Source organism: Saimiri boliviensis, chromosome 18 (assembly GCF_048565385.1).
Source record: "Saimiri boliviensis isolate mSaiBol1 chromosome 18, mSaiBol1.pri, whole genome shotgun sequence".
NCBI lineage: Eukaryota > Metazoa > Chordata > Mammalia > Primates > Cebidae > Saimiri > Saimiri boliviensis.
The window spans coordinates 9,471,741-9,498,298 of NC_133466.1; the positions used below are offsets into that span (position 1 = coordinate 9,471,741).

Here is a 26,558-nt window from a genome sequence, read left to right on the forward strand (position 1 = left end):
CAAAGGCAAAACGATACATGAAAATTGCCTTGAACTCAGGAAAAAAAAATTTTACCTTTTTGCTTTGGTTGGCTTGTTCCAAAAGACAAAAATGACTAATGGTCGTTAGACCTTCTAGAAGGGTAAGTGGATAATCTGGAGAAATGTTTTCCCTCTTGGAGGTTGTGCTGTAGTGAAGACAGAAACTGGTTTGAGAATTTTTAAAGAATGAAGCCATAAAGGTTTCTAATTCTACATATAAACACAGAACTAGAGAGACCACCATCTCAAATAAACTGGAGCTCTCGTCACGGAATAGCATAATAATGTCAACCATCCTTTGTGTGATTTTACATCCATACAGTCACTTTGAAGAAATGGTTTCAATGTTTTAGAATTTCTGTGAAGATGATTCGCATTTTATTTCTGTTTTGCAAAAATAGTAGAGTAACTGACATGCCCTGCTATGCTGAGCTAGACTGGGTCCCTGTGTGGGTAGTCCGGAGACTGAGGCAGGAGAATTGCTTGAACCAGGACTGGAGATGTGGAGGTTGCAGTGAGCTAAGATTAGGCCACTGCACTCCACCCTGGGCTACAGAGCGAGACTCCATCTCAAAACAAATAAATAAAAGTAAATAAATAAATAAAGGACCGGGGTTGGGCATGGTGGCTCACTTGAGGTCAGGAGTTCAAGACCAGCCTGGGCACCATGGTGAAAGCCTGTCTCTACTAAAATACAAAAAATTAGCCGGGCGTGGTGTGGCGGGTGCCTGTAATCCCAGCTACTTGGGAGGCTGAGACAGGAGAATCGCTTGAACCCTGGAGGCAGAGGTTGTAGTGAGCCGAGATCATGCCACTGCACTCCAGCCTGGGCGACAGGGCGAGACTCTGTCTCAAAAAATAAAATAAAGGATCAGAACATTTAGTTGCTTGTTACCCCTCTTGACAATGCTAAATAGGCTTCTCACTGGGATAAAATTATCCTCCAACTGACATCCATGGCAAAACAGCCATTCATTATAAAAACCATCACTAATGGAACACAGATGTCACGAGGAGCGCAACACACCTGACAGAGAGCTTCACAGATTCGCTTTCATACTGCTTGACCAGGTCATCCAAGTTTTTGCAAATCTGGACAACGAATGGTGTCACCGTCCAGCCCAGGGACTTTCCGAAGTAGGGCAAGGAGTGCGTGACCAAGCTCACCCAGGCCGGATGCATGCCGTAGCCGTAGGCGGGCTGCAGACCTCTCACCACCGCAGAGACCAGCAGCCCCTGGGAGGTGAGAGGGTGGGGCTGCACGTACTGCAGGGCGCTGATAGCCTGCTGGAAGTTCAGGGCTCTCTGCCATTCCCGGGACAGGTCGGGCTGGTTTTCCAGCTCCTCGTGGGCCCGACCCAAGTGGTGCTCCAAGACAATCAGCACCTGCAGCAGCTTCAGCAGCTCGATCTGCAGCGGGTGCTCACTCCAGATCTGGTCCTGACCCAAGTTGATGAGACTCTCCTCAAAGAGGCTGTCCTCTGGCGGGGCCCTGCCGTGGTTGGCGGTGGCCAGCCCGTAGCGCTTCTGGCTCGTGTACATGGATGCCGACAGTGAGAGCAGGACAAACTCCTGAACCTTGCACCTCTGCAGCAAGCTGTGGATGAACTCCACATTCTTCGCTTCGGAAGACTTGGCCACCGAGACCAGCTGTGTCATTATCCTGATCAAAACCTCGACGCTTTTGACCTGCACATCCCGATTGCCGAGAATGTCTCGGTGTGAGACCTTCAAATAGCAAGGGTAGTATGAGCGCAGGAAGCTCAGGCAGAGGTAGGTGAGCAGCTCCAGGAGCAGAGAGTGGGGACACACGTTGGGGGCCTGGGTCTGGAGCTTTCCATAGAAACTCTGGCCAATGAGGGCCTCCTGGTGGCGAGCGAGGAGGTTGGAGATGAGGTTGAGGTGTGCGGTGGAGCTGGTGTCCATGCTAGTCCTGGACACGGCCTCGATGAACTCCTTAGGGTTGGTTTTGAGCACGGCCTCCAGCACCGAGAAGGCGTAGAGGACCCGCCGAGAGTCGTAGGGCTGCAGGTAGAGCAGGATGTGCTTGAACAAGGCCTCCACGGCCTCCTGCCTTTCCCGCTGCTGCTTCAGCAGCCTGGAGGTGGTGAGGGCCTGCAGCTCCAAGTCAGCCTCCTCATCGCTGGAGAACGACTCGGAAGCCTGCGTCTTGTCCGAGTCCACCCGTACCAGGCTTAACTTGGCCCCGGCCTTGAAGCTTTCGGACTGGAAGGCCGCCATCAGAGCCGAGCGCTTGGGGTACCCCCTGCCCCCCACAGGGATGGGCGCACAGCAGTTCTCTTCGTTGCTCAGCTCCTGCGGGTCGTGGGAAGGGGAGGAGAAAGAGGATGTGTTCTCGCTGTCTGTGTGGCCGGAGCTTGTGTCTGCAGACTCGGTGTGCTCGCTGCTGTCTGGGGCGCTGTGGGCCGTCCTGTCCGGAAGCTCCACGTAGTAGGGCAGCTCGTCCTCACTCAGCTCGCCTCGCAGTGGGGCCTTCTCAGGCTCCTTCTCTACTTCGGCCCAAATGGCTTCACGGTCGACCGTGGTGAACTGGCTCAGAGACAGGTGCTCTTCAGAGCTGCTCTCCTGAGGCTCGGGCACCACACACGCCTCTTTGAACGAGGTTTTCTTCCTGTTAAACCAACGGTGCAAGTCATCTGAAAATTACAAGATGACAAACGACTTTAGAACAGAAGGGTCAGCTATGATACCTTACCTGTAGGGCGATCTTTGTCTTAAAGGCAGACTGAAAGACCAAGATTCATAAAACCCTCACGTGAAACCCCACCACCAGCGTCCAGGTTACATTACAGAAAAAAGTAGCCAAAGGAAGGTGGACAGGTTTTACCGAATGTTCAAGGACAGGATCATTTAGTTACGTTGTTATGGTACACTTAAGTATCCTCACCTTTTGGGGACAGCAATTTTTTATTTTTTGAGATGGAGTCTTGCTCTGTTGCCCAGGCTGGGTGCAGTGGTGTGATCTCGGCTCACTGCAACCTGTGCCTCCCGGGAGGAATTCTCCTGCCTCAGTCTCCCAAGTAGCTGGGACTACAGGCGCATGCCACCGTGCCCGGCTATGGGAGAGCAATTTAAAAAAATACATATTATTTTTTCCTAGGAATTCCCTTTCAAGAAATGTATCTGGCTGTGCATGGTGGCTCATACCTGTAATCTCAGCACTTTGGGAGGCTAAGGCAGGTAGATCACCTGAGGTCAGGAGTTCAAGACCAGCCTGGCCAAAATGGTGAAATCCCGTCTCTACTAAAAATACAAAAAGTTAGCTGGACATGCTGGTGGGCAGCTGTAATCCCAGCTACTCAGGAAGCTGAGGCAACAGAATCTTTTGAACCTGGGAGGCAGAGGTTGCAATGAAACCTCTGTACTCCAGAGGTTTCACACTGTACAGAGAGGTCATACCACTGTACTCCAGCCTGGGCCACAGAGCCACACTCCATCTCAAAAAAACAAACAAACAAAAAAAAAAAAACCATTCTAGTAAGGTTTTTAAGATGATCAAACAAGATAAAGGTACACAAAAGAGCTTTAAAAAAAATCTATGCCATGGACATTAAGGAAGATCAAGAAAGGAAGAAGAATGAGACATCAAAGATTGATGAGCTGCCTGAAGTACAGAGTAATATTTTAAAAATGGATTTCTACAGGATTACAGAAGTAGGGTGGGGTAAGCAGGACACTTCTTATTTTTTACAGAGAAAGAAAATGGCAGTGCTAAGCTGTCCTCTCCTACTGAGCGGCAGGGGCAGACCATTTCTGTGGTCGGCAGGAAACACAGATTAGAGGAAGCAGCAAGGTAGTGCCAGGGAACCTTTAAAGCCCAAGGACGGCGGGGTGCAGTGACTGACGCCTGTAATCCTAGCACTTTGGGAGGCTGAGGCGAGTGGAACACTTGAGCCCAGGAGTTCAAGACCAGCTTAGACAACATGGCGAAACCCCGTCTCTACTGAAAATACAAAAATTGAGTCTGGATGCAGTGGCTCATGCCTGTAATCTCAGCATCTTGGGAGTCTGAGGCGGATGGATCACTTGAGGTCAGGAGTTTGAGACCAGCCTGGCCAACATGGTGAAACCCCATCTCTACTAAAAACACAAAAATTAGCCAGGCAGTGGGTGCCTGTAAACCCAGCTACTAGGGAGGCTGAGGCAGGAGAATCGCTTGAACCCGGGAGGCGGAGGTTGCAGTGACTCTAGATTGCACCACTGCACTCCAGCCTGGGCGACAGAGTGAGACTCCTTCTCGAAAAAATAAATTAAAAAAAAGTAAATAAAATAATAATAACAAAGCCCAAGAAACTGTGGAGATAGAGCTTTTTTCTTAAAACAGACAAAGAAATACTAAAAAATGTAGCTGCCATAAATAGTAGCCAAACTTTTAGGAAGGTTCTTAGTTTACACTTTTTTCAGTTTTACTTTTTCTTTCTTTTTTTTTTTTTGAGAAGAAGTTTCCCTCTGGCTGCCTGCCCAGGCTGGAGTGCAGTGGCACGATCTTGGCTCACTGCAACCTCCGCCTCCCAGGTTCAAGCGATTCTCCTGCCTCAGCCTCCCGAGTAGCTGGGATTACAGGCATGTACTACCACATCTGGCTAATTTTGTATTTTTAGTAGAGATGGGGTTTCTCCATGTTGGTCAGGCTGGTCTTGAACTCCCAACCTCAGGTGATCCACACACTTTGGCCTCCCAAAGTGCTAGGATTACAGGAGTGAGCCACCGTGTCCAGCTCCTCAGTTTTACTTTCCTATAATGGGGAACAATAAAATGTTTCCTATTTGATAGGGCAGTAAACTTTTCCTCTAAAGGAAAACCGAAGGTTTTAGGTTTAGGCCAGGAGCCTTATAAAGAGAGGAAGCCATTTCATACACCTCTGCTTCCTTAGCTGAGGGGCCGCTTTTCTCTGTAAGAGAAGATTGGGATAGCCAGCATGGTGACTCATGTCTGTAATCCCAGTACTTTAGGAGGCTGAGGCAGGTGGATCATTTGAGGTCAGGAGTTCGAGACCAGCCTGACCAACATGGTGAAATCCTGTCTCTACTAAAAATACAAAATGCAAAAAAAAAAAAAAAAAATCAGGCAGGCATGGTGGTGTATGCCTATAGTCTCAGCTACTCAACAGGCTGAGGCAGGAGAATCACTTGAACCCAGAAGGTGGAGGTTGCAGTGAGTGAGATTGTACCACTGCACTCCAGCCTGGGTAATAGAGCGACTCTGTCTCAAAAAAAAAGAAAAAACACTGAGATAAATACAGGATATTTATAACCCAGCAAGCTAAACAAGCTCACGCAAGGCTTGCAAACCATCCCTTAGAAAACTGTAATGTCATTAAATATAGCCATTGTAGGAAGTAATGTTAGTTCATAAAGTGCATTAGGTATTAATCATTGAAGTTTAATTGACTCATCAGGGTTACTTAGTTTTTCTTTTCTTTCTGAATTTCTACCTATATTCTTTTATATTTGTGTGAAAGATGCCTCTAGAAGTTCTTGAACTAAAAGGTTTATTTATTCTTCATTTCTGATAATCTAATTAACAAGGTTTTATAGCCTAAATCATAGAGTATAGACAGAAAAGAAACCACTTACCTTGTAGTTGAAGGTTTGCAAATAAAAGCTGTTTTATTTATTCATTTGTCTGAGACAGAGTCTTGCTCTGTCACCCAGGCTGCAGTGCAGTGGCACAATCTCAGCTCACTGCAATCTCCACCTGGTTCAAGCGATTGAACCTCAAGTGACCGGACCTCAAGTGATCCACCTGCCTCGGCCTCCCAAAGTGCTGGGATTACAGGCGTGAGCCACCATGCCCAGCCAAAAATTCTTTTCATGGGTAAAATACAACTGACCAGTTTACATGCACATTTTGACATTTTTGGTCACTCATACTTGGAGGCCGCCTCAACTCTCCCACCCCAGCTGGAGGCAGATGATCTGGATAGAAGTGCCGCTAGTCCTGCAAACCCAAGCTGGGCGGCTGCGCCCGACATCCAACCTCAGTTCTTTTCTTTGAAGTGAAGGGGCAGCGTGGGAAACAGCTAGACAGGTGCCCTGCTCTCTCCTTTACCTGAGACGCACTTGAATTGTTTTCTCTAGTGACAGAATCAAGAATCAGCTCTTTCTCTTGGAACAGAGGTTACTACAGTTTTAAAAATTTTAACAAATAATTGTATACATTTATGGGTTACAATGCAATGTTTCAGTATATATACACTTCATAGAATAATTAGCTCAATCTAATTAACACAGCCCTCACCTCACTTATCCTTTTGTTCTGGTGAGAACATTTAAAAATCTACTCTCAGCCTGGGCTCAGTGGCTCACGCCTGTAATCCCAGAACTTTAGGAGGCCGAGGCGGGTGGATCACTTGAGGTCAGGGATTTGAGACCAGCCTGGCCAACATGGTAACACCTATCTCTACTAAAAATACAAACATTAGCTGGACATGGTAGTGGGCACCTGTAATCCCAGGTACTCAGGAGGCCGAGGCAGGAGAATTGCTTGAACCTGGGAGGCAGAGGTTGCAGTGAGCCGAGATCGTGCCATTGCTCTCCAGTCTGGGAGACAGAGTGAAACTCCATCTCAATCAATCAGTGCAATCAATCAATCAATCAACAGTAGAATGGTGGTTACCAGAGGTTGGCAGGGAGAGGAGATGTTGGTTAAAGGGTAGGAAAGTTCAGTTCCACAGGAGGAATACATGTTAGTGTCTACTGCAGAGCATGGTAACCATAGTGAATCATTTTCCTTTTTTTAATTCTTTGAAACAGAGTTTTATTCTTCTGCCCAGGCTGGAGTGCAATGGTGCAGTCTCAGCTCACTGCAATTTCCGCCTCCCAGGTTCAAGCGATTCTCCTGCTTCCACCTTCCGAGTATCTGGGATTATAGGCACCCACCATGACCCCCAGCTAATTTTTGTATTTTTAGTAGAGATGGGGTTTCACCATGTTGGCCAGGCTGGTCTCGAACTCCTGACTTCAGGTGATCCACCAGCCTCAGCCTCCCAAAATCCTGGGATTACAGGCTTGAGCCACTACACCCGGCCAATTTCCCTTTTTTAACAAAATAATCTTTCTTCAGTGAAAACAGCAAACCCACTCCCTAATAGTTCTAAGTGCTAGATCACTGGGGCCTTAACTTATCGACGTCCTCACAATTTTCAAAGTATCATTTGCATCGAACAAAATACCTCGTGGGCCTCAGTCTCTCAATCATCACCGCTGAGGCCTCTACCCGTTCCTCCCTCATCCCTGGGTCTAGCGCAGGCTGCTCACCGGCCGAGTTCTCCTGCTTGAGGCAGTGGATGGAGGTTCTCTGGGTTTTTGGCTGCAGCAGGAGCAGGAGCACGGGTTCAAGGATGCGAGCCACATCCCCGAGGGAGAGCGCACGCACCAGCCAGCCCTGGGCTGCCGCACTGATGGCACCATCTGTGCAGGCCAGGCTGTCCAGCACGACGAACAAGGACCTGTGGTGGGAAACATGCTAGTGGGTCTGTGCGCAGCCACTCCTGTGCACCAGCCACTGTGGCAGACACTGGGCAGAGGGTGTCACTCAACACAGCTGCCCCAAGAGCTCTACCCAAGTGGGGCTTCCAGACTCCAGTGGATGAGGACAAGGGGGACTCAAGTTTGGTTTCACGTTGGAATCACTAGCAGGAGCATTTAAAATCCCAGTGCTCAGGCCTCACCCCAAATGGGTTATATCTGACTCCGGGCATGGGCCCCAGCAACAGGATCAGCTGGTGTCTCTAAGGCCAAGTACCTGACGTCACACCTAGACTTTCAGAGGCACCTGGAAAAATAATGTGGAGTAGAATGTGCTGCAATCAAGTTCACCTTTTTTTTTTTTTTTTTGAGACAGTCTTCTTGCTCTGTTGCCAGGCTGGAGTATAGTGGAGCGACCTCAGATCACTGTAACCTCTGTCTGCCTCCTGGGTTCAAGCGATTCCCCTGCCTCAGCCTCCCAAGTAGCTGGGACTATAGGCATGTACTACCACACCCAACTAATTTTTGTATTTTTAGTAGAGATGGAGTTTCACGATGTTGGCAAGGATCTCAATCTCCTGACCTTGTGATCCACCTGCCTTGGTCTCCCAAAGTGCTGGTATTACAGGCGTCAGCCACTGCGCCTGGCCTCAAGATCACCTCTTAAGCATGCAGTCAGCAATGGGACAAGCACACCCACCCAGTGCAGTCATTGCCCCAAAGGATGGCTAGGCCATCTGCCCTCCCTGCAAAGTCCCCTCATCAGGGCATGTTGTAAAAGCTGGACAGGTGACTTCGGGGCATGCCAGGCTTCCTCACATCCCAACCAAATTAAGAAAATTCCTAACATGTATTCACATGTGTCTGGCCTAAGTTCACTTAGGGGTTTATGGGAACCACTGACTGCGCTCCGGAGGGGTCATGTGCAGGGGTCAGGTTTTCTTTTTGAGATGGAGTTTCACTCTTGTTGCCCAGGCTGGAGTGCAATGGTGCAGTCTCAGCTCACTGCAATCTCTGCCTCTCAGGTTCAAGCGATTCTCCTGTCTCAGCCTCCCAAGTAGCTGCGATTGCAGGCGTGTGCCACCACGCCTGGCTAACCTCTGTATTTTTAGTAGAGATGGGGTTTCACCATGTTGGTTAGGCTGGTCACGAACTCCTGACCTCAAGTGATCCACCCACCATGGCCTCCCAAAGTGCTGGGATTACAGGCATGAGCCACTGCACCCAGCCATGGGGGTCATGTTTTCAACTGCATGCACCTGTCTCTCCCCAGCCCCACACATTGGGCAGGAACCTCTGTGAAGTTTCCTCGTGAGTTAATGGTAGACCATAATGGAGCCCGCCTCACCTGTCAAAGGAGCGATTGTGAGATGTTACTCGACCGCCTTGGATCTCTCTTGTCAGGTGCCAGATCACGGAAAATCTAAACAGAGCTTCCAGCCTCGTTCCCTTGATTAGGAAATAAATGGGAGTGAGGAACTTGGTTTTGTAACTGAACGCTGTCTTCAATCACCATAAACCTCATTTAAACAACAGATGAAAGACTTCAGCAGAACTGACAGCGACCACAGCGAAGATGCTGCGTTCTCCTTCGGCTGATTCGGCCAGAAGGAAAAGGAGAACCTGCGTCCAGGCCCTCTGACTGTTCACTGTAACACCGCGGCTCATTCAGAACGCAGCGTGAGAGCCCAGTGTCTCCCCTGTGGTCCGCAGTCAAAGGAAAACACAAAGGAGCATGACTTCCTTGCAAGTGTCAGGGCCAAGTGTCTTAAAGAACGAGGACACAGACTAGACTGCAGAGGAGACCTAGGACAATAAATCCTCAATGAAATATTTTTAAAAATCAGTTGTTTATTATTATTATTAATTTTTGAGACAGGAGTCTCGCTCCGTCACCTAGGCTGGTGTGCAGTGGCATGATCTCAGCTCACTGCAACCTCCACCTCCCAGGTTTAAGTGATGCTCCTGCCTCAGCCTCCCCTGTAGCTGGGATTATATGTATGTGCCACTATGCCCAGTTAATTTTTGTATTTTTAGTAGAGAAGGGGTTTCGCCATGTTGGCCAGGCTGATCTTGGAACTCCTGACCTCATGTGATCCACCCGCCTCAGCCTCCCAAAGTGCTGGGATTACAGGCGTGAGCCACCGCATTGGCCTTATTACTTTTTTGGTAGACATGGATCTCACTATGTTTCCCAGGCTGGTCTTGAACTCCTTGGCTCAATTTCTCCCACCTCAGTCTCCCAAAATGCTGGGATTACAGGTGTCAGCCACCATGCCCCGCTTCAGTAAGTTCATAAAGAGATAATCAATTCCCTACAACTGCCTATTTTGCCAGCATCTGCAGAAACCCTGCAAGTCCTTCCAGTAAGTCTGGGCGGATTTCCCTGGTGAGCCTTCATACAGTCACAGACCGCACTTCCAAGGTTGGAAAAAGAATGGCTCACGCTTGCTGTGTTCTTCCAGTCCAGAAATCCTGGAACACCTCTGTCTATTTCATTAATCATGATGTTGCTTCAGCCCCAGAAAGACTTCCACTGGATGGATGTAAGTCGGCCTTGGGCAGGTATAGCCGTGGGCCAAGCCTGCAGTGGGCGGCGGGGCGCTGCAGGATGGAGGTGACCGCCAGAACGGCTCACCTTGTCAGGATCCAGAAGGGCGTGGCAGATGATGTCCTCACAGATGTTGGCCGTCGGGGCCAGGCAGTGCAGCCGGTAGAACAGTTCTACGGAGGTGACATGATGCTCCCTGGTCTGTTTGTTCAGCTGATTCCAAAGCACACGAGCCACCCTCTGGGACAGGAAAGGACAGGCGGGGACCATGTCAACACAGGCAGCATCTGCTCACATCCTCCTCACTCCGTCAGTCCCAGCCCCAACATACTGGCTCTAACATACATTTGCCATCGGAGAATCCTCCATGTCCAGAGACATAGCACCAACAAATAAATCAAGGCAAGAAACCCACCAAAGGCCAGGCACCGTGGTTCATGCCTGTAATCCCAGCCCTTTAGGAGGCTGAGGCGGGTGGATCATGAGGTCAGGAGTTTGAGATCAGCCTGGCCAAGATGGTGAAATCCCGTCTCTACCAAAAATACAAAAATTAGCCGGGCATGGCGGCCAATGTCTGTAATCCCAGCTACTTGTGAGGGTGAGGCAGGAGAATCACTTGAACCCAGGAGGCGGAGGTTGCAGTGAGCGGAGATCCCAAGATCACCCCACTGCACTCCAGCCTGGGCAACAGAGTGAGACACTGTCTCAAAACAAAAAAAAAAAAGGAAAAGAAAGCCACCAACGATGTCATCCAGGCAGCAGGCAACGTTATAGGAGGTCAAATCCGGAGGTTTCTGGCCAGCCAAGAACACTGCAGCTCTTGCCTACACCTCAACATTACTTTCTGAAAGGGAATTCACTGGAAGCTGGACCAGAGGGGCTGAAGCATTCTTTCAACAGCCACGCACCTAGCCTCGCCCTGTGCAGGAGCTGGGGAATCCTGAGGCACCCGCTAGGGAGTTTCGTGAATTTGCAGTGGTTGTCAAGACCACCCATTCTGGAGTTCAGCTCCACAGCACTTGGTCAGTACTGGGGTTGGCTCAGATTGGTTACCAAGCAGAATGGATGAAGAGCCAGGCCTGCCAGCTTTAATTCTACTAACTTGACTGTTCCGTTCTCTGTGCGCAACGCTGTGGCTCACTTTCAGGACTTTAATTGTACCCCAAATCCAGTCCTCCATCTTCCCAGCCCTGAACACAGCTCATTAAACATACGGGGTCTGCAAAGGGCTACAGCCCTTCCCAAGTGGCAGGGAGCAGGAGCCAGTGTGCCTGACCCAACAAGGGTAAGACCCAGAAGGAGGGCTGATTCCCCACTTCTGCGAGGGGGAATTTCTAAAGCCATTCTTATACTTCACAGACTATATTAAGTTTATATCTCATAGACTGGAGTATTTGAGGCATAACTTAGATCAAATAACTGTTTTTTGGCCCATTGCTTTCTTTTTCTTTTTTTTGAGACGGAGTTTCGCTCTTGTTACCCAGGCTGGAGTGCAATGGCGAGATCTCGGCTCACCGCAACCTCCGCCTCCTGGGTTCAGGCAATTCTCCTGCCTCAGCCTCCTGAGTAGCTGGGATTACAGGCACGCGCCACCATGCCCAGCTAATTTTTTGTATTTTTAGTAGAGACGGGGTTTCACCATGTTGACCAGGATGGTCTCGATCTCTTGACCTTGTGATCCACCTGCCTCGGCCTCCCAAAGTGCTGGGATTACAGGCTTGAGCCACCGCGCCCGGCCTATTTCTTTCTTTTCTTTTCTTTCTTTCTTTTTTTTAATGCACTCTTACTCTGTCACCCAGGCTGGAGTACAGTGAGTGGCATCATCTCGGCTCACTGCAACCTCCATCCCCTGGGTTCAAGCAATTCTCCTGCCTCAGCCTCTGAGCAGCTGGGATTACAGGCACGTGCCACCACACTTGACTAATTTTTGTATTTTTAGTAGAGACGGGGTTTTACCATGTTGGTCAGGCTGGTCTTGAGCTCCTGACCTCATGATCCTCCTGCCTCAGCCTCCCAAAGTGCTGGGATTGTAGGTGTGAGCCACAGTGCCCGACATGGCCCATTTATTTCTACTCATCAAAACTGTCTTTCTCTGCATAGATCAAGTTAACAATTGACTGGTTCAAACTCCTAACCACTATTTTGTTAATTTTTCTATAAGGTAAAGTGATTTCCAATAATCTCATAACATATGAATTCTGATATAAAACTTTTTGACTAAGTAGACCCCCACTTCTTCGCTTTCATTATCAAATATGTGTGCAAGAGACTCCCCTTCCGGAAGGTTTAAAAACACTTTCTGGGCCGGGCGCGGTGGCTCAAGCCTGTAATCCCAGCACTTTGGGAGGCCGAGGCGGGTGGATCACGAGGTCAAGAGATCGAGACCATCCTGGTCAATATGGTGAAACCCCGTCTCTACTAAAAATACAAAAAAGTAGCTGGGCATGGTGGCACGTGCCTGTAATCCAAGCTACTCAGGAGGCTGAGGCAGGAGAATTGCCTGAACCCAGGAGGCGGAGGTTGCAGTGAGCCGAGATCGTGCCATTGCACTCCAGCCTGGGTAACAAGAGCGAAACTCTGTCTCAAAAAAAAAAAAAAAAAAAAAAAAAAAAACACTTTCTGGCAGAGTTTTTGAGTTGACGCTAATCACAAAAACCATAGTTACTCCCTCATACACATTTTTTTGAGACAGGGTCTCACTATGTCCCCCAGTCTGGAGTGCAGTGGCACGATGTCAACTCACTGCGACCTCCGCCTCCTGGGCTTAAGTGATCCTCCCACCTCAGCCTCCCAAGTAGTTGGGGCTACTGCTGTGTGCCACCATGCCAGGTTAATTTTTGTATTTTTCTGTAGAGATGGGGTTTTGCCATGTTGGCCAGGCTGATCTCAAACTCCTGAGCTCAAGCAATCAGCCCTCAGCCTCCTAAAGTGCTGGGACTTCAGGTGTGAGCCACTGCACCTGGCTTTCCTTCACATGTTTAAACCTTACTCTACTGCTCTGTTCTGGGTGTTGTCTTAGTTATCTGAAATCTGCCATCACTACCCAATAAGAAGGGTCAGGGCACTCTTGGGCTATCTGACCTTTTCCTGTTGCACTGTAGGAAGCAGGAATTCTGGTATGTAAGCTGTTCTACAGGATTAAGAAAAGGCTGAAGCATCAGAAAACAGCCTTATCTGGAGTCTGGGAAGTGGGGGCACATCCTGGCTATGGGTGAGGTTGCTGTGTCTCTAGTTCCAGCATCTGCAACAGGGACAGGCACTAGCCGGTACTGTCCCCAGCTCTTGAGGACTGTGTAATACATAAAAGTATGCTCCAAGGAATAAATCCTGGCACCCTATTGCACAGTAGCATGACTACTGCTAACAATAATGCATTGTATATTTCAGATTGCTAGAAGAGAGGGTTTTGAATGTTTTCACAACAAAGAAATGATAAATGCCTAAGGTGATGGGTATGCTAATTACCATGATTTGATCATTACACAGTATATAAATGTGTCAGAATATCAAATTGTATCCATAAATAAATACAATTATTACATGTCAATAAAAAAAAGTATGTTCTTGGCTGGGTGAGGTGGCTCACGCCTGTAATCCCAGCGCTTTGGGAGGCTGAGGAGGGAGGATCACTTGAGGTCAGGAGTTTGAGAGCAGCCTGGCCAACATGATGAAACCCTGTCTCTACTAAAAATACAAAAATTAGCCGGGCGTGATGGCGCACACCTGTAGTCCCAGCTACTCGGGAGGCTGAGGTGGGAGAATCGCTTGAACTCAAGAGGCGGAGGCTGCAGTGGGCCAAGATCATGCTATTGCACTCCAGCCTGGGAAACAGAGCAAGACTCCATCTCAAACAAAAAAAAAGTGTGCCAAGCAAGTGGTAGGTACTACATGAAAATGAAAATAAAAACCAAGGCTTCAGAAAGAACTTGGAAAAGTTTCTCTCACTTTCCTAAAATAAAAAAGAAGGTATTTAGTACTGTCACTTTTATTCTATGAGTATCTTTTCCAAAGATTCGTGGTCTCAATTCTTTCCTCTTTTTTCTTCCCTGTGTCTATGCATAGTGTAAATATGCCAAATTTTCTGATCTCTAATCTCTGTAGGGCCAAGATGACACTTGTCTAATCGCTGCTGCTTACAGTGGTTCCAGCCCTAGTTTTAAGTTCTATCAATTCAAGATCTAATGTGACTCAACTCTAGCAGGAAGGGAAACGTGGCACAAAAGTCAATGAACAGCTGGGTGCGATGGCTCATGCCTGTAATCCCAGCACTGTGGGAGGCTGAGGCAGGCGAATCACGTGAGGTCAGGAGTTTGAGACCAGCCTGGCCAACGTGGTGAAACCCCATCTCTACTACAATTACAAAATTAGCCAGGTGTGGTGGCATGCATTTCTAGTCCCAGCTACTCAGGAGGCTGAGGCAGGAGAATCGCTTGAACCTAGGAGATGAAGGTTGCAGTGAGCTGAGATCACGCCACTGTACTCCAGCCTGGGCAACAGAGTGGGACTCTGTCTAAAAAAAAAAAAAATCAATGAGCAATTAAATATGGGCTCCCCGCAGGACCTGGCACTGTAGATGGGGTTCCACCTAATGGAACCAAAGCTGAGCTGTGTGAGGAGTTCCACAGGACCCTCTCCCCAGCAACAAAGCCATAACCGGAGAAAATTATTTTAAAACCAGTAACAACCAACCACTGAGAATCTGGAAATCATCTAAAGGGCAGTCAGGAAATAAAGAATAAAGAAACATTTATTCTGGAAAATCTACTAAATTTCGGCAAAAGCAGCAAGAGTTGTGGCACTTGGGCCATGACCTGCTTGTTATCTCCTTCCTTCCCCAGCTCAGCTCTATGGAAACATCACTATTCACGCTGGTGAGTGTGGCCAAGAAAAAGGTGCTCTCTTTCCCCAGCTCCCAGGCAAGGGCTTCTGCACCTCCAAGGAGGGGCAGGCCACCAGCACATCACCTTCTCACCCTCTGCTGGGTGTGGCAGAATCCAGGAGTCTCCAGTGAAGGAGTCATGGGCTCCCTGCCTCCACCCAGACCCCACTCCCAGGCAGGGGTTCCACTCAGGCACGGCAGGCCCAGAATACTGGGGCCCCAGTTGCTCTCACCGGAGCTTACCTGGAGGGTGAAAGTTACATACTGGGAGAGGTCGTCTCAGAAGACCTGAGGCTACTGCCTCTGCCCAGTACCCTATAGGAATATCACTCCCAGAGAAGCAGACCACTGCCCCCATCCTGAGCCATACGGTTTGGAGTTTTGCTCAGTGGGAGAAGCAGGCCTTAAGAAGAGTGTTTCCGGCGGCAAATACCTGATAGAAGTCTGTTTTCTCTGCGATGACTTTCAATATCCCTGGAGCAATGGGAGGAACCGTTACCATCTGCAGCTTGCCAAAAAAAGGGTTGTGTCCAGAGCTCTTATAGCGTTTCATCTTGTCTTCAATGACAAGCGCCAGGGACTGGGAATGGTTGATCACTTCCAGCAGAGTGGAAATGGCCACATTCTGGAGGTAGCAGTCAGTCACACAGCAGCAAATGGTCATAAGGGATTTCAGCCAAGATGGAAAACTGAAATCACCGGCTCCTGAAAGGAAGCCAGCCACAGAGGCAGAAACAAACAGAACCACATGAGAATGGGTCCCCAGCCTGCAGATTCTCCAGCACCCTACATGTGGGAAGTTACTCGAGAAATCACCTGGACAGCAGTGCGCTAACCTCCTGCTGGTGAGACTTATTTGGAAATAAGGTCTTTACAGAGGAGTTGAGTTAAGATAAGGTGGTTAGGGTGGACCCTAATCCAATATAACTGGTATCCTTATCAGAGGAACATGTCAAGGGAAGACAGGACAAACAGCGGATACCGGATACTGTGTGAAGACAAAGGCAGAGACAGGACTCACACAGATGCAAGCTGAGGAGCCCCCAGGGTTGCCAGCCAGCACCAGAGGCTGAAAAGTATCTCACCCGGAGTCTCAGAGGAGCATGGCTCGGATGACACCTTGATCTTGGACTTGTGGTGGAATTTATGGTACTCTGTTAGAGGGGTCCTAGCAAACCAATATGTAAATATTGGCTGGGCGCGGTGGCTCACACCTGTAACCCCAACACTTTGGGAGGCCAAGGTGGATGGATCCCATGAAGCCAGGAGTTTGAGACCAGCCTGGCCAACATGGTAAAACCCTGTCTCTACTAAAAATATAAAAATTAGCTGGGCATAGTGGCACGTGCCTGTAGTCCCAGCTACTGGGAAAGCTGAGGCAGGAGAATCACTTGAACCCAGGAGGTGGAGGTTGCAGTGAGCTGAGTTGGTGCCACCATACTCCAGCCTGGGCAACAGAGCAAGACTCTGTCTCAAACAAGAAAATCTTTATCAACAAGTATCATGAAATAGTCTAGTTACTACCACTGAGCACCATTCATGTTCTAGGTCTTCTGATGGGCCGTGTTGGACACCCAAGGCTTAAAAATACAGACCGCACCCTTACCACTCTGCTATGTAGTAAGACAAAAGCCGGCTGGGCGCGGTGGCTCATGTCTATAATCCTAGCACTTTGGGAGGCCAAGATGGGTGGATCACGAGGTCAAGAGATCGAGACCATCCTGGTCAACGTGGTGAAACCCCGTCTCTACTAAAAATACAAAAATTAGCTGGGCGTGGTGGTGCACGCCTGTACTCCCAGCTATTCGGGAGGCTGAGGCAGGAGAATTGCCTGAACCCGGGAGGCGGAGGTTGCAGTGAGCTGAGATTGCGCCATTGCACTCCAGCCTGGGTAACAAGAGTGAAACTCCGTCTCAAAAAAAAAAAAAAGAAGACACAAGCCAAAACTGTACTAACGACAAATGAGGAATGGAACAAATGAGGCCAATAGCGCCTTCTTGGCTGACACAATTTGCCCAGTCTGTAAATAAAGGATGAGAATCTCTAATCTGAAAATCCAAAATCCCAAATCGGAAACCTGATTATTAAAGACTCACTGGAGCATCTCGGATTTTGGATTTCTGGATTAGGAATACTGAATGGCTAAGTGTAAGGCAAATATTCCAAAATCTGAAAAAAGTCCCAAATCCAAAATACTTTTGGTCCCTGGCATTTTGCATAGGGGATATTCGAGCAATATCAATCGCGTCAGTCCTGTGATTCCCAGAAGAGGGACTTCAGCAGGAATGCCACTCACCTGGCAGCTGGAAGAGCGTTTCACAGAGCTGCTCGGTCTCTTCCTCGGACAGATAAACGGGGAAGGTGGCACAGTCCAGCAGCAGGTGGCAGGCGGCGGCAAAGGCCTCCCTGCATTCCTCCCTGGAACCCCCCAGGTCAATGACCACCTGCTCAACATCCCATTCTCCCCTGTTTTTTCTGGCAGGGCTGCTGGGTGAAGACGACGGCGATTCTGAACTTTTTGTCTTGAATGGAGACCCTCGAGCCGTGAACAAGTCTGAAAGCATCTGCTTAAACTGGGGCACGGTGATGGGCCTGGGCTCCCATGAGTTCTTCCTGCTGGAATTGTCAGCTGCCAGGCTCTGCGTCCCACCCCTGTCCCTCTTCCCGGCAGGCTCCTCTGCCTTGCTTTCTTCTCCTGACGCTGTTAGCTGTGCTCCGAAAATGTTCTTGCTGGCGAAGTTGGCAATTAACTCTTGGATGCAAAGAAACGTCCTCTGCATGCTCCCACCCTTCTTCCAAATGTCGTCCCTTTCCAGAGAAACTCGAGGAAGCCTCAGGTGCTCAGAGAGCTCTGGTGACGAGGCACTGAGCCCGATCCCACTGTCCTCAGACTTCAGAGGGGGAAACGAGCCGTCTTCGGCGCCGGGAATCACTGCCTTGGTTTCCAAAATTATTTTGCTGCTTTCATCTTTTATTGGACTCTAAAAAATAAAAAGTGAATTGTGCATCTCTTAGCACCAAGGTATACAAGTATCAGTTGAAATCATGAATGTATTTCAGTTCTGTTTTTCAAAATCATCACTCTCTAGAGAATCCTTGTGTCAAGTGTATAATAACATTTAAGAGGCACCCAAAGCAGGGCAAGGAGACGGTGGAGGCAAAGAGCAGGCTGGTGCACCCAAGTGCTCTTCAGGGAGGCTGGCTTTGGGGCGTATTTTTCTTGTATTTTCGTCTAAATATACAACCCCTTTAAGAGTTCAAAAAAGTTGTTTAAAAATTGTTTCTGTCGGGTGCGGTGGCTCAAGCCTGTCATCCCAGCCCCTCTGGAGGCCGGGGCAGGTGGATCACCTGCCACAATTCTCTGGGCAACAGAGCGAGAATTGTCACCGACATATTAACAAATGTGAGTGACGAAACTGAGCTGAGGATAAAATAAAGGTATGAGGAAATAAAATGAGGCCGGGCACAGTGGCTCACGCCTGTAATCCCAGCACTTTGGGAGGCTGAGGCAGGCGGATTACCTGAGGTCAGGAGTTTGAGACCAACCTGGTCAACATGGTGAAACCCCATCTCTACTAAAAATTAGCTGGGCGTGGTGGCAGGTACCTGTAATCCCAGCTACTTGGGAGGCTGAGGCAAGAGAATCGCTTGAACCCAGGAGGTGGAGGTAGGAGGCAGGGAGCCAAGACTGCACCAATGCACTCCAGCCTGAGCAACAGGAGACTCCATCTCAAAAAAAGAGAGGAGAAAGCTACAATAAAGAGTCTCCTCAAAAAAAGTATGCATACATGTATACACATATTTATATACATGCATGTATACACACACACACACGGACACACACACACACGGACACACACACACACACGGACACACACACACGGACACACACACACACACGGACACACACACACACACGGACACACACACGCATGGTGGCTTTTCCAAAGTGATGGCACTTCAGCCTTCAATGAATCAACCTTTTCTCTTTTCCTATACTGTTAGATAAGATTACATTAAATTTGAAACTCTTTATCATTTAAAACACCATGCTCTATGGGGAAGAATGTGAAGACAGTATGTGATTTTTAAACATATTCTTATTCATATTTGTAGACTACTCATGCTTAAGCTTTCTTTTCTTCTCTTTTTGAGACTGGGTCTCCCTTTGTTGCCCAGGTTGGAGTGCGATGGTGTGATCATGGCTCACTGCAGCCTTAACCTCCTAGGCTGAAGCGATCTTCTCACCTTGGCTGCCTGAATAGCCAGAACTACAATTGTACACTAACAAACCTGGCTATTTTTTTTTTTTTTAATTTTTTGTGCAGATGAGGTTTTCCTATGTTACCCAGGCTGCTCCTGAACTCCTGGGCCCAAGCAGTCTTCCTGCTTTGGCTTCTCAAAGTGTTGGGATTACAGGTGTGAGCAACTGCCTAGCCAAGCTTTATGTCTTAAATTATCATGGCTGGGCACAGTGGCTCACGCCTGTAATCCCAACACTTTGGGAGGCCGAGGCGGGTGGATCACCTGAGGTCAGGAGTTCGAGACCAGACTCGCCAACATAATGAAACCCCGTCTCTACGAAAAACACACACACACAAAATTAACCAGGTGTGGTGGTGTCAGCCCATAGTCCCAGCTACTCAGGAGGCTGAGGTGGGAGAATCACTTGAACCCAGGAGGCGGAGGCTGCAGTGAGCCGAGATCATGCCACTGCACTCCAGCCTGGGCGACAGAGTGAGACTCCGTCTCAAAAATAAAATAGAAAAATTATTATTATCAGGATGTTTTTTCTCAATAGCTAGAACAGCTAGGGAAAAAAAAAAGGAAAACTTCTAAATTGAGATGGCAGTCTGTAATTAGCCTGTAAATTGAGATTCAATTCCTATCAGGCAGCTCATTTACCTCCAAAACCAACCAGTACACACAGTTCTTGCTCAGAATGCCTCCCTTTTTAGTCTGTTGACACACCTGTCTGCCATTTCAATGAAGTGACTTCAAGAGCAAAATTTTCAAATCCTTAGATAACATCAAAATAAAAATAATTCAACCATGGGTGTCCAACTGTTTGTGGGACCATCGTGGTTAGTCTTTTTGAAAGACAATTTGGCAACATCTCTGACAGTATACAAGGACCATGTGCGCTTTCTGGTTACAACTCATGGCTAAGAATGTATCCTTCAGAGACACTAACCCCCAGGGACAAGTTGCATGACTGACTGTGGCACTGTTTTTAACAGTGAAAAGCTAGAAATAACCTCAATAATATCTAGGGAAATCACTGAAGAAATTATAAACCCGTATCATAGATAATTATGCAGAAGTGAAAAAGAATAAATGCCTTTATATATTCTGTTATGCAAAGATGTTTCCAAAATATTGTTTGAATGAAAAGTAAAGGGCTGGGCACAGTGGCTCATGCCTGTAATCCCAGCACTTTGGGAGGTGGATCACCTGAGGTCAGGAGTTCGAGCAGCATGGCTAACATGGTGAACCTCCGTATCTACTAAAAATACAAAAAATTAGCCAGGTGTGGTGTACCCCTGTAATCCTAGCTACTTGGGAGGCAGATGCAGGAGAATCACTTGAATCCATGAGGTGGAGGTTGTAGTGAGCTGAGATAATGCCACTGCACTCCAGCCTGGGAGATAGAGAGACTCTGTCTCAAAAACAAAAACAAAAAAGAAGTAAAGCAAGTCAGAGAACAGTGTATGTTATGGCTTGAACTGTGTCTCCTAAAAAGGTGTTGGAGTCCTAACTCCTCGTACCAGGGAATGTGACCTTAATTTGAAAACAGCGTCTTTGCAGATGATCCATTAGGATCATCAGGGCGGGTCTGAATCCAGTAGGATTGGTGTCCTTATAAAAAGGGGAGCTCTGGACACAGAGACAGACATGCACACAGGCTGACGGCCAAGTGAACACAAAGGCAGAGCTGGGTGATGCTTCGACAAGCCGAGGAATGGCAAATATTGCCAGCAAACCACCAGGAGCTAGCGGGAGGTACGAGAGACTCTTCTTCCCTAGTGCGCTCAGGAGGGGCCGACCGTGCTGACACCTTCCTGTCAGACTCCGGCCTTCAGAACCATGAGAGAACAAATGTCTGTGGTAGAAGCCACCCAGTCTGTGGTATGTTACTACGGCAGCCCCGGCAAATTACTCCAGGACCTCATCCCGCTTATATTGGAAATAACCAAAGTCACATGCTACTAACAGACACCTAACAGTCTGCAAGGCTAGTTACAACTGGCCCATTAACTGTCGTCATGTAGTTATTAACTGTATCCAACCACTAACTGCAGTTACGGAGCAGGCAGGTAGCATGAGAGTGGGTAAAACAAAGAGTGCTAAAACTGAAACATTTTTTTTTGTAGAGACCAGGTCTTGCTCTCACTCAGGCTGGAGTGCAGCTGTGAAATCACAGCTCACTGCAGCCTCAACCCCTCAGGCTCAAGTGATCCTCCCACCTCGGTCTCCTGAGAAGATGGAACTACAGGTGCCCACCATGACTGGCTTATTTATTTATTTGTTTAGAGACAGAGTCTCGCCCTGTTACCAAGGCTGGAGTATAGTGGCGTGATCTTGGCTCACTGCAACCTCTGCCTCCTGGGTTCAAGCGATTCTCCTCCTTCAGCCTCCCGAGTAGCTGGGATTACAGGTGTGTGCCACCACACCTGGCTAATTTTTTGTATTTTTAGTAGAGATGGGGTTTTGCCATGTTGGCCAGGCTGGTCTTGAACTCCTGACCTCAGAAGATCCACCTGCCTTGGCTTCCCAAAGTGCTGGGATTATAGGCATGAGCCACCGCGCCTGGCCTAATTTTTATTTTGTAGAGAGAGGAGGCCTTGCTGTGTTGCCCAGGCTGGTCTTGAACTCCTGGGCTCAAGCAATCCTTCTGCCCCAGCCTCCAAAAGTGTTGGTATTAAGGCATGAACCATTGCACCGTGCAAGGTACTAAAACCTTTTAAAGTGAGGGTTTTACAAGCACATTTGACATGTTGCCTGGTATCTTCTCATCTTTATTCCCATCCTAAAGACTTTCTACTCCCAGGAAGGCCTAAGCTGCTTTTAGCCCCCAGAATCATCTCTGCCCCTCAGAGCACACACCGAGGTTCCGCTGGTGGACTCCGTGTCGAGGTAGGAAGGTGGCATCTGGACTTTGCTGAGCACCTTGAAACACGTCTTCAAGGCGTGTGTGAGTTCAGGTAAACTTAAGGCCTCCATGTCCTCAGCAAGAGGCTGCACCAGGCAGCCAAGCACCTGGGGGAGATACTGAGTTTGCACCTCAGAGTAAAGTTCCTGTGAAATAAACACAGGTTAATCCACACATTGTCAGTTTACAATCAGAAAAACAATACATCTCAAAATGGCAACTAATTCAATTTTTTCGGGCACAAATTTCACATTAATTTTCAAATCAGAAAACAAAACAAGGCTTGGCGCAGTGGCTCATGCCTATAATCCCAGCCAGCACTTTGGGAGGCCGAGGCAAGCAGACTGCTTGAGCTTAGGAGTTTGAGACCAGCCTGGGCAATGCAGTGAGACCCCATCTCTACAAAAAATTCTAAAATTAGCCAGATTTGGTGACACATGCCTGTGGTCTCAGCTACTTGGGAGGCTAAGGTAGGAGGATTACCTGAGCCTGGGAGGATGAGGCTACAGTGAGCTGAGTCCATGCCACTGCACTCCAGCCTGGGCGACAGTGAGAGCTTATCTCAAAAAAGAGAAAAGAGGCTGGGCATGCTGTAATCCCAGCACTTTGGGAGGCCTAGGCTGGTGGATCACCTGAGGTCAGGAGTTTGAGACCAGCCTGGCCAATATGGTGAAACTCTGTCTCTACTAAAGATACAAAAAATTAGCTGGGTGTGGTGGCAGGCGCCTGTAATCCCAGCTACGAAGGAGGCTGAGGCAGGAGAATCACTTGAACCTTGGAGGCAGAGGTTGCAGTGAGCCGAGATTGTGCCATTGCACTCCAGCCTGGGCAACAAGAGCAAAACTCCCTCTCAAAAAAAAATAAAATAAAATAAAATAAGAAAAGGAAAAGAAAAAATTATTTCTATTGCTTTTTCTTTGAGACTGGATCATGTTATGCTGTCCAGGCTGGTCTCAAACTCCTAGGCTCAAGCAATCCTCCTGCCGCAGCCTCCGGAGTAGCTGGGACTATGAGCGCAAACCATGGTGCTAGGCTCAATATTTTAATTTTATCTGGACAGATTGAGGATGTTATTTCTCTCCTCACAGGTGGCTTTACACTTCCTAATGGAAAATAAAATCGGCACGTTTCTATATTAAGGAAATTAGTTTCCTTTGAGAAAATCAGCCAATAGCACAATTTTACTCAGGAAATGTACTGACTGACTCTTACTCTGAAATAACTGTAATACAGGGATGATACCCAGTTCATCGGCTGGTTGACTGAACTTCAGCTTAGCCCACTTACGACTGGCCCAAAAGTTATAGCCCCTTTTAAATAAGACACTAGGACTATAAGAGATTATATTCAGTTATATATTTTATGCCAAAACAAACATCAAGGACAGTGTTGCTTATTTATATAAAACATTTTCAGTAAAGTGAGGTTGATGAGGCAGGCCACCACCACCAGTGAGAATGTAAACAATGGCTGGTGTTGAGCCGTCTCTTCCCAAGCACTCACCAAGGGAATGACGTCCAGCAGGAAGACCAGGAGGGCACAGAGCTCCGAGACGGTCGGGGGAGGGCTGACGCTGTTCCTCACGCTGTAACGCTGCTTCACTGGTCTATAAATCGCAGCAGAGAAAAATCAATTTTTTTTGGCCAGGCACGGTGGTTCATGCCTATAATCCTAGCACTTTGGGAGGCTAAGATGGGCAGACTGTCTGAGCTTACACCAGCCTGGGGAACATGGTGAAACCCCATCTCTACTAACATACAAAGGATTAGCCAGGTGTGGTGGCGCGTGCCTGTAGTCCTAGCTACTTGGGGGGCTAAGGCATGAGAATTGCTTGAATCCGGGAGGGAGAAGTTGCAGTGAGCCAAGATTGTGCCACTGCACTCCAGCTTGGGTGACAGAGCAAGTCTCAAAAAAAAAAAAAAAAAAAAAAAAAAAGTCAATTCTTCCTGCCCTAAGTCCAAGCATTTCTTATATTATTCTACTCCAAACATAATGAAAGACAGCTTTTGTGGTTCTGATAACTAAATTTTGTTGACTGAAACTATCTAACGTGGAGAAACGTTAGTAAGTATCTTGAATCTGTTGGTGTCCAAAACAGGTTCCCTCTGATTGAACTCTACTGATTCAGATGTGGGTGGTCCCATACCCACGTGGGCACTCCATACCCAGGAGACCTGGAGCGCGTCAACAGATGTAATCCCAGGTCCGCAATCCAAGCTCAAAGGCCCGTTCCAAGGGAAAGAGGCTGGGCTGGAGGACACTACAGTCCACATGGCTGTTCTATCTGCTACAGGAGTGGCCTGAGACAACGTATTTCCAAGTAACATCAGGAGTTTATCAGCAATACCCAGGAGTAATACCCAGGAGTTTATCAGCACCTGAGATGCCTAGAACACTTCAGCTTCTGAAAAGAAGTGTAACTCCACCAATCAACTGTTGTTAGTTGCTTATCTTACACTGAAATTCAACACTTTTTAAAAAAATAAACAGGGTACTAAACAGTAATTTAAAAAATATCTATTGCTTCTCATCCTATAACCCTGGGATGAATAAATGAACTGTAATTGCATCCACAGGCAATAGCAAAGCCACGTTATACTGAAGACAGACGTTAACCTCAGGACAGTGATTAACTCTGGGATGAAAGGAGAACAAAACGTTGGAAAGGTGGAGAGTCACCTCCAGCTGGGTAGAAACATTCTATTCTTTTTTTTCTTTTTCTTTCTTTTTTTTTTTTTTTTTTAAAATAACTAGGATGACTGGATGCAGCGGCTCATGCCTGTAATCCCAGCACTTCGCGAGGCCAAGGAGGCAGATCACTTGAGGTCAGCCGTTTGAGACCAGCCTGGCCAACATGGTGAAATCCCATCACTACTAAAAATACAAACATTAGCTGGGGGTGGTGGCATGCGCCTGTAGTCCCAGCTACTTGGGAGGCTGAGGTGGGAGGGTTGCTTGAGTCAGGGAGGCAGAGGTTGGAGTGAGCTGGGATCATGCCAGTGCACTCCAGCCTGGATGACACAGAGAGACTTTGTCTAAACACAAACACACACACACACACGCACACACACACACACACACAAAACCAGGCTGACCAACACACACACACACACACACACACACACACACACACACACAACCAGGCTGACCAAAGCATACTCTAACCTCGATATAATATGGCCTTGCTGTTGCCTGTGGATCCAATTGCAATTAACTTATTCATCCCAGTGTTGTGAGCTCATTTGGGCAGAAAAGCATAGTGGTAGCAGCTGAGAGTTAAGACAGTGAGATAGCCGAGAGCATTACAGTGCAGATGAACAAGAAGTAAGTTTTACAGCATGCCTCATAGGACAAAACAGGGTTTGAGACATGACCTTATTCCTCCCGTAAAGAAAATGGCATGGGAAAAGGCTCTCCAGGAAAGCACGGTGTTCCCAGCGCACGCCACTGCACACAAGTTAGAGGTGGTACAATTCACCCAGTTCAAAGAGACGGAAAAGCTGATTAGAGTAGCTTAAAATGTGAATGCTTTTATCTGACCAGTTATACATTAAGTTCAGTAAGAACTTAAGAAAACTGAAGGTTTCAAAAACACTCTATCCAGTCACAGAGCCACAAAACTAAGCTGCTTTCAATAGATCAGGCAGCCAGGAGAGGAAAGCTGATTTGATGAATGTAACCAGAAAATGCACTGAGGATTTTCTCAAGTTAGACTTTTCAAGCAGCTTCAGAATTACATGGCAAAGATTATGTAAACCTTCTTATTGGAGGTGTTTTTATTCTGCTAGAATCTTAAGTAAATTCTTTCCAATCCTGTTTTAGTTGATTTTAAAACTCACGGAAGACCACCCAGCTTCAGCTACTTATATATAATCTGACCATTCTAAGCAGCTACAAAATCGTTAAACCTCTCATCCTTCCTATTCTGTGTTTCTGAACCACATACTTACCTAAAGCATTCCTCAAAACACCTCGTCATATAATCCCAGAGAAAGTCTGTGCTTAGAGAAGTGATCAGCAAATTTACTGTTTTGACAATCTCAGAGGCATTTCTGTTTTCTTTGATTGCACTGTAAAAGGAGGAATGAATACATATGTCCATAAAAAAATCCTGAATTACAAAAAAGTGTCTGAAAAACTAACTCATTTCACCATCTGCAACTTATTTATAGAGAAGCTGACACACCCTGATAAAAATGAAAATATTACTGTTCTTATAAAGTGTTTGCATAATGCCATCCTACACAATATTGATATTGATACAGTCTCTCAAAAGTAAATTTTAGAGCCAGGTGTGGTGACAGAGTTTCACCGTTTGGCCAGGCTGGTCCACCTGCCTTAGCCTCCCAAAGTGCTGTGCTTACAACCCGGTAGGCAGGGACTGCAGTGAGCTGAGACTGCACCACTGCACTCCAGCCTGGGTGACAGAGTGAGACTCTGTCTCAAAAAAAAGAAAAAAAATTT

At 47.6% G+C, this 26,558-nt stretch overlaps 1 protein-coding gene across 3 annotated transcripts in view; it reads right to left on the reverse strand.

The window, feature by feature from the left end:
* DOP1B (DOP1 leucine zipper like protein B) overlaps window positions 1–26,558 on the reverse strand; it is a 119,271-nt gene that overhangs the window by 39,442 nt on the left and 53,271 nt on the right. For all 3 annotated transcript variants that reach the window (XM_039480412.2, XM_074389299.1, XM_074389300.1), the window contains exons 11-20: window positions 26,045–26,164; window positions 23,598–23,700; window positions 22,049–22,240; window positions 17,238–17,922; window positions 15,375–15,646; window positions 10,150–10,302; window positions 8,860–8,960; window positions 7,302–7,492; window positions 1,049–2,678; window positions 56–167 (exon numbers count right to left, since the gene is read on the reverse strand). In XM_039480412.2, coding sequence (XP_039336346.2) covers window positions 56–167; window positions 1,049–2,678; window positions 7,302–7,492; window positions 8,860–8,960; window positions 10,150–10,302; window positions 15,375–15,646; window positions 17,238–17,922; window positions 22,049–22,240; window positions 23,598–23,700; window positions 26,045–26,164 — 3,559 coding nt within the window. The remainder of the gene's footprint in view (window positions 1–55; window positions 168–1,048; window positions 2,679–7,301; window positions 7,493–8,859; window positions 8,961–10,149; window positions 10,303–15,374; window positions 15,647–17,237; window positions 17,923–22,048; window positions 22,241–23,597; window positions 23,701–26,044; window positions 26,165–26,558) is intronic.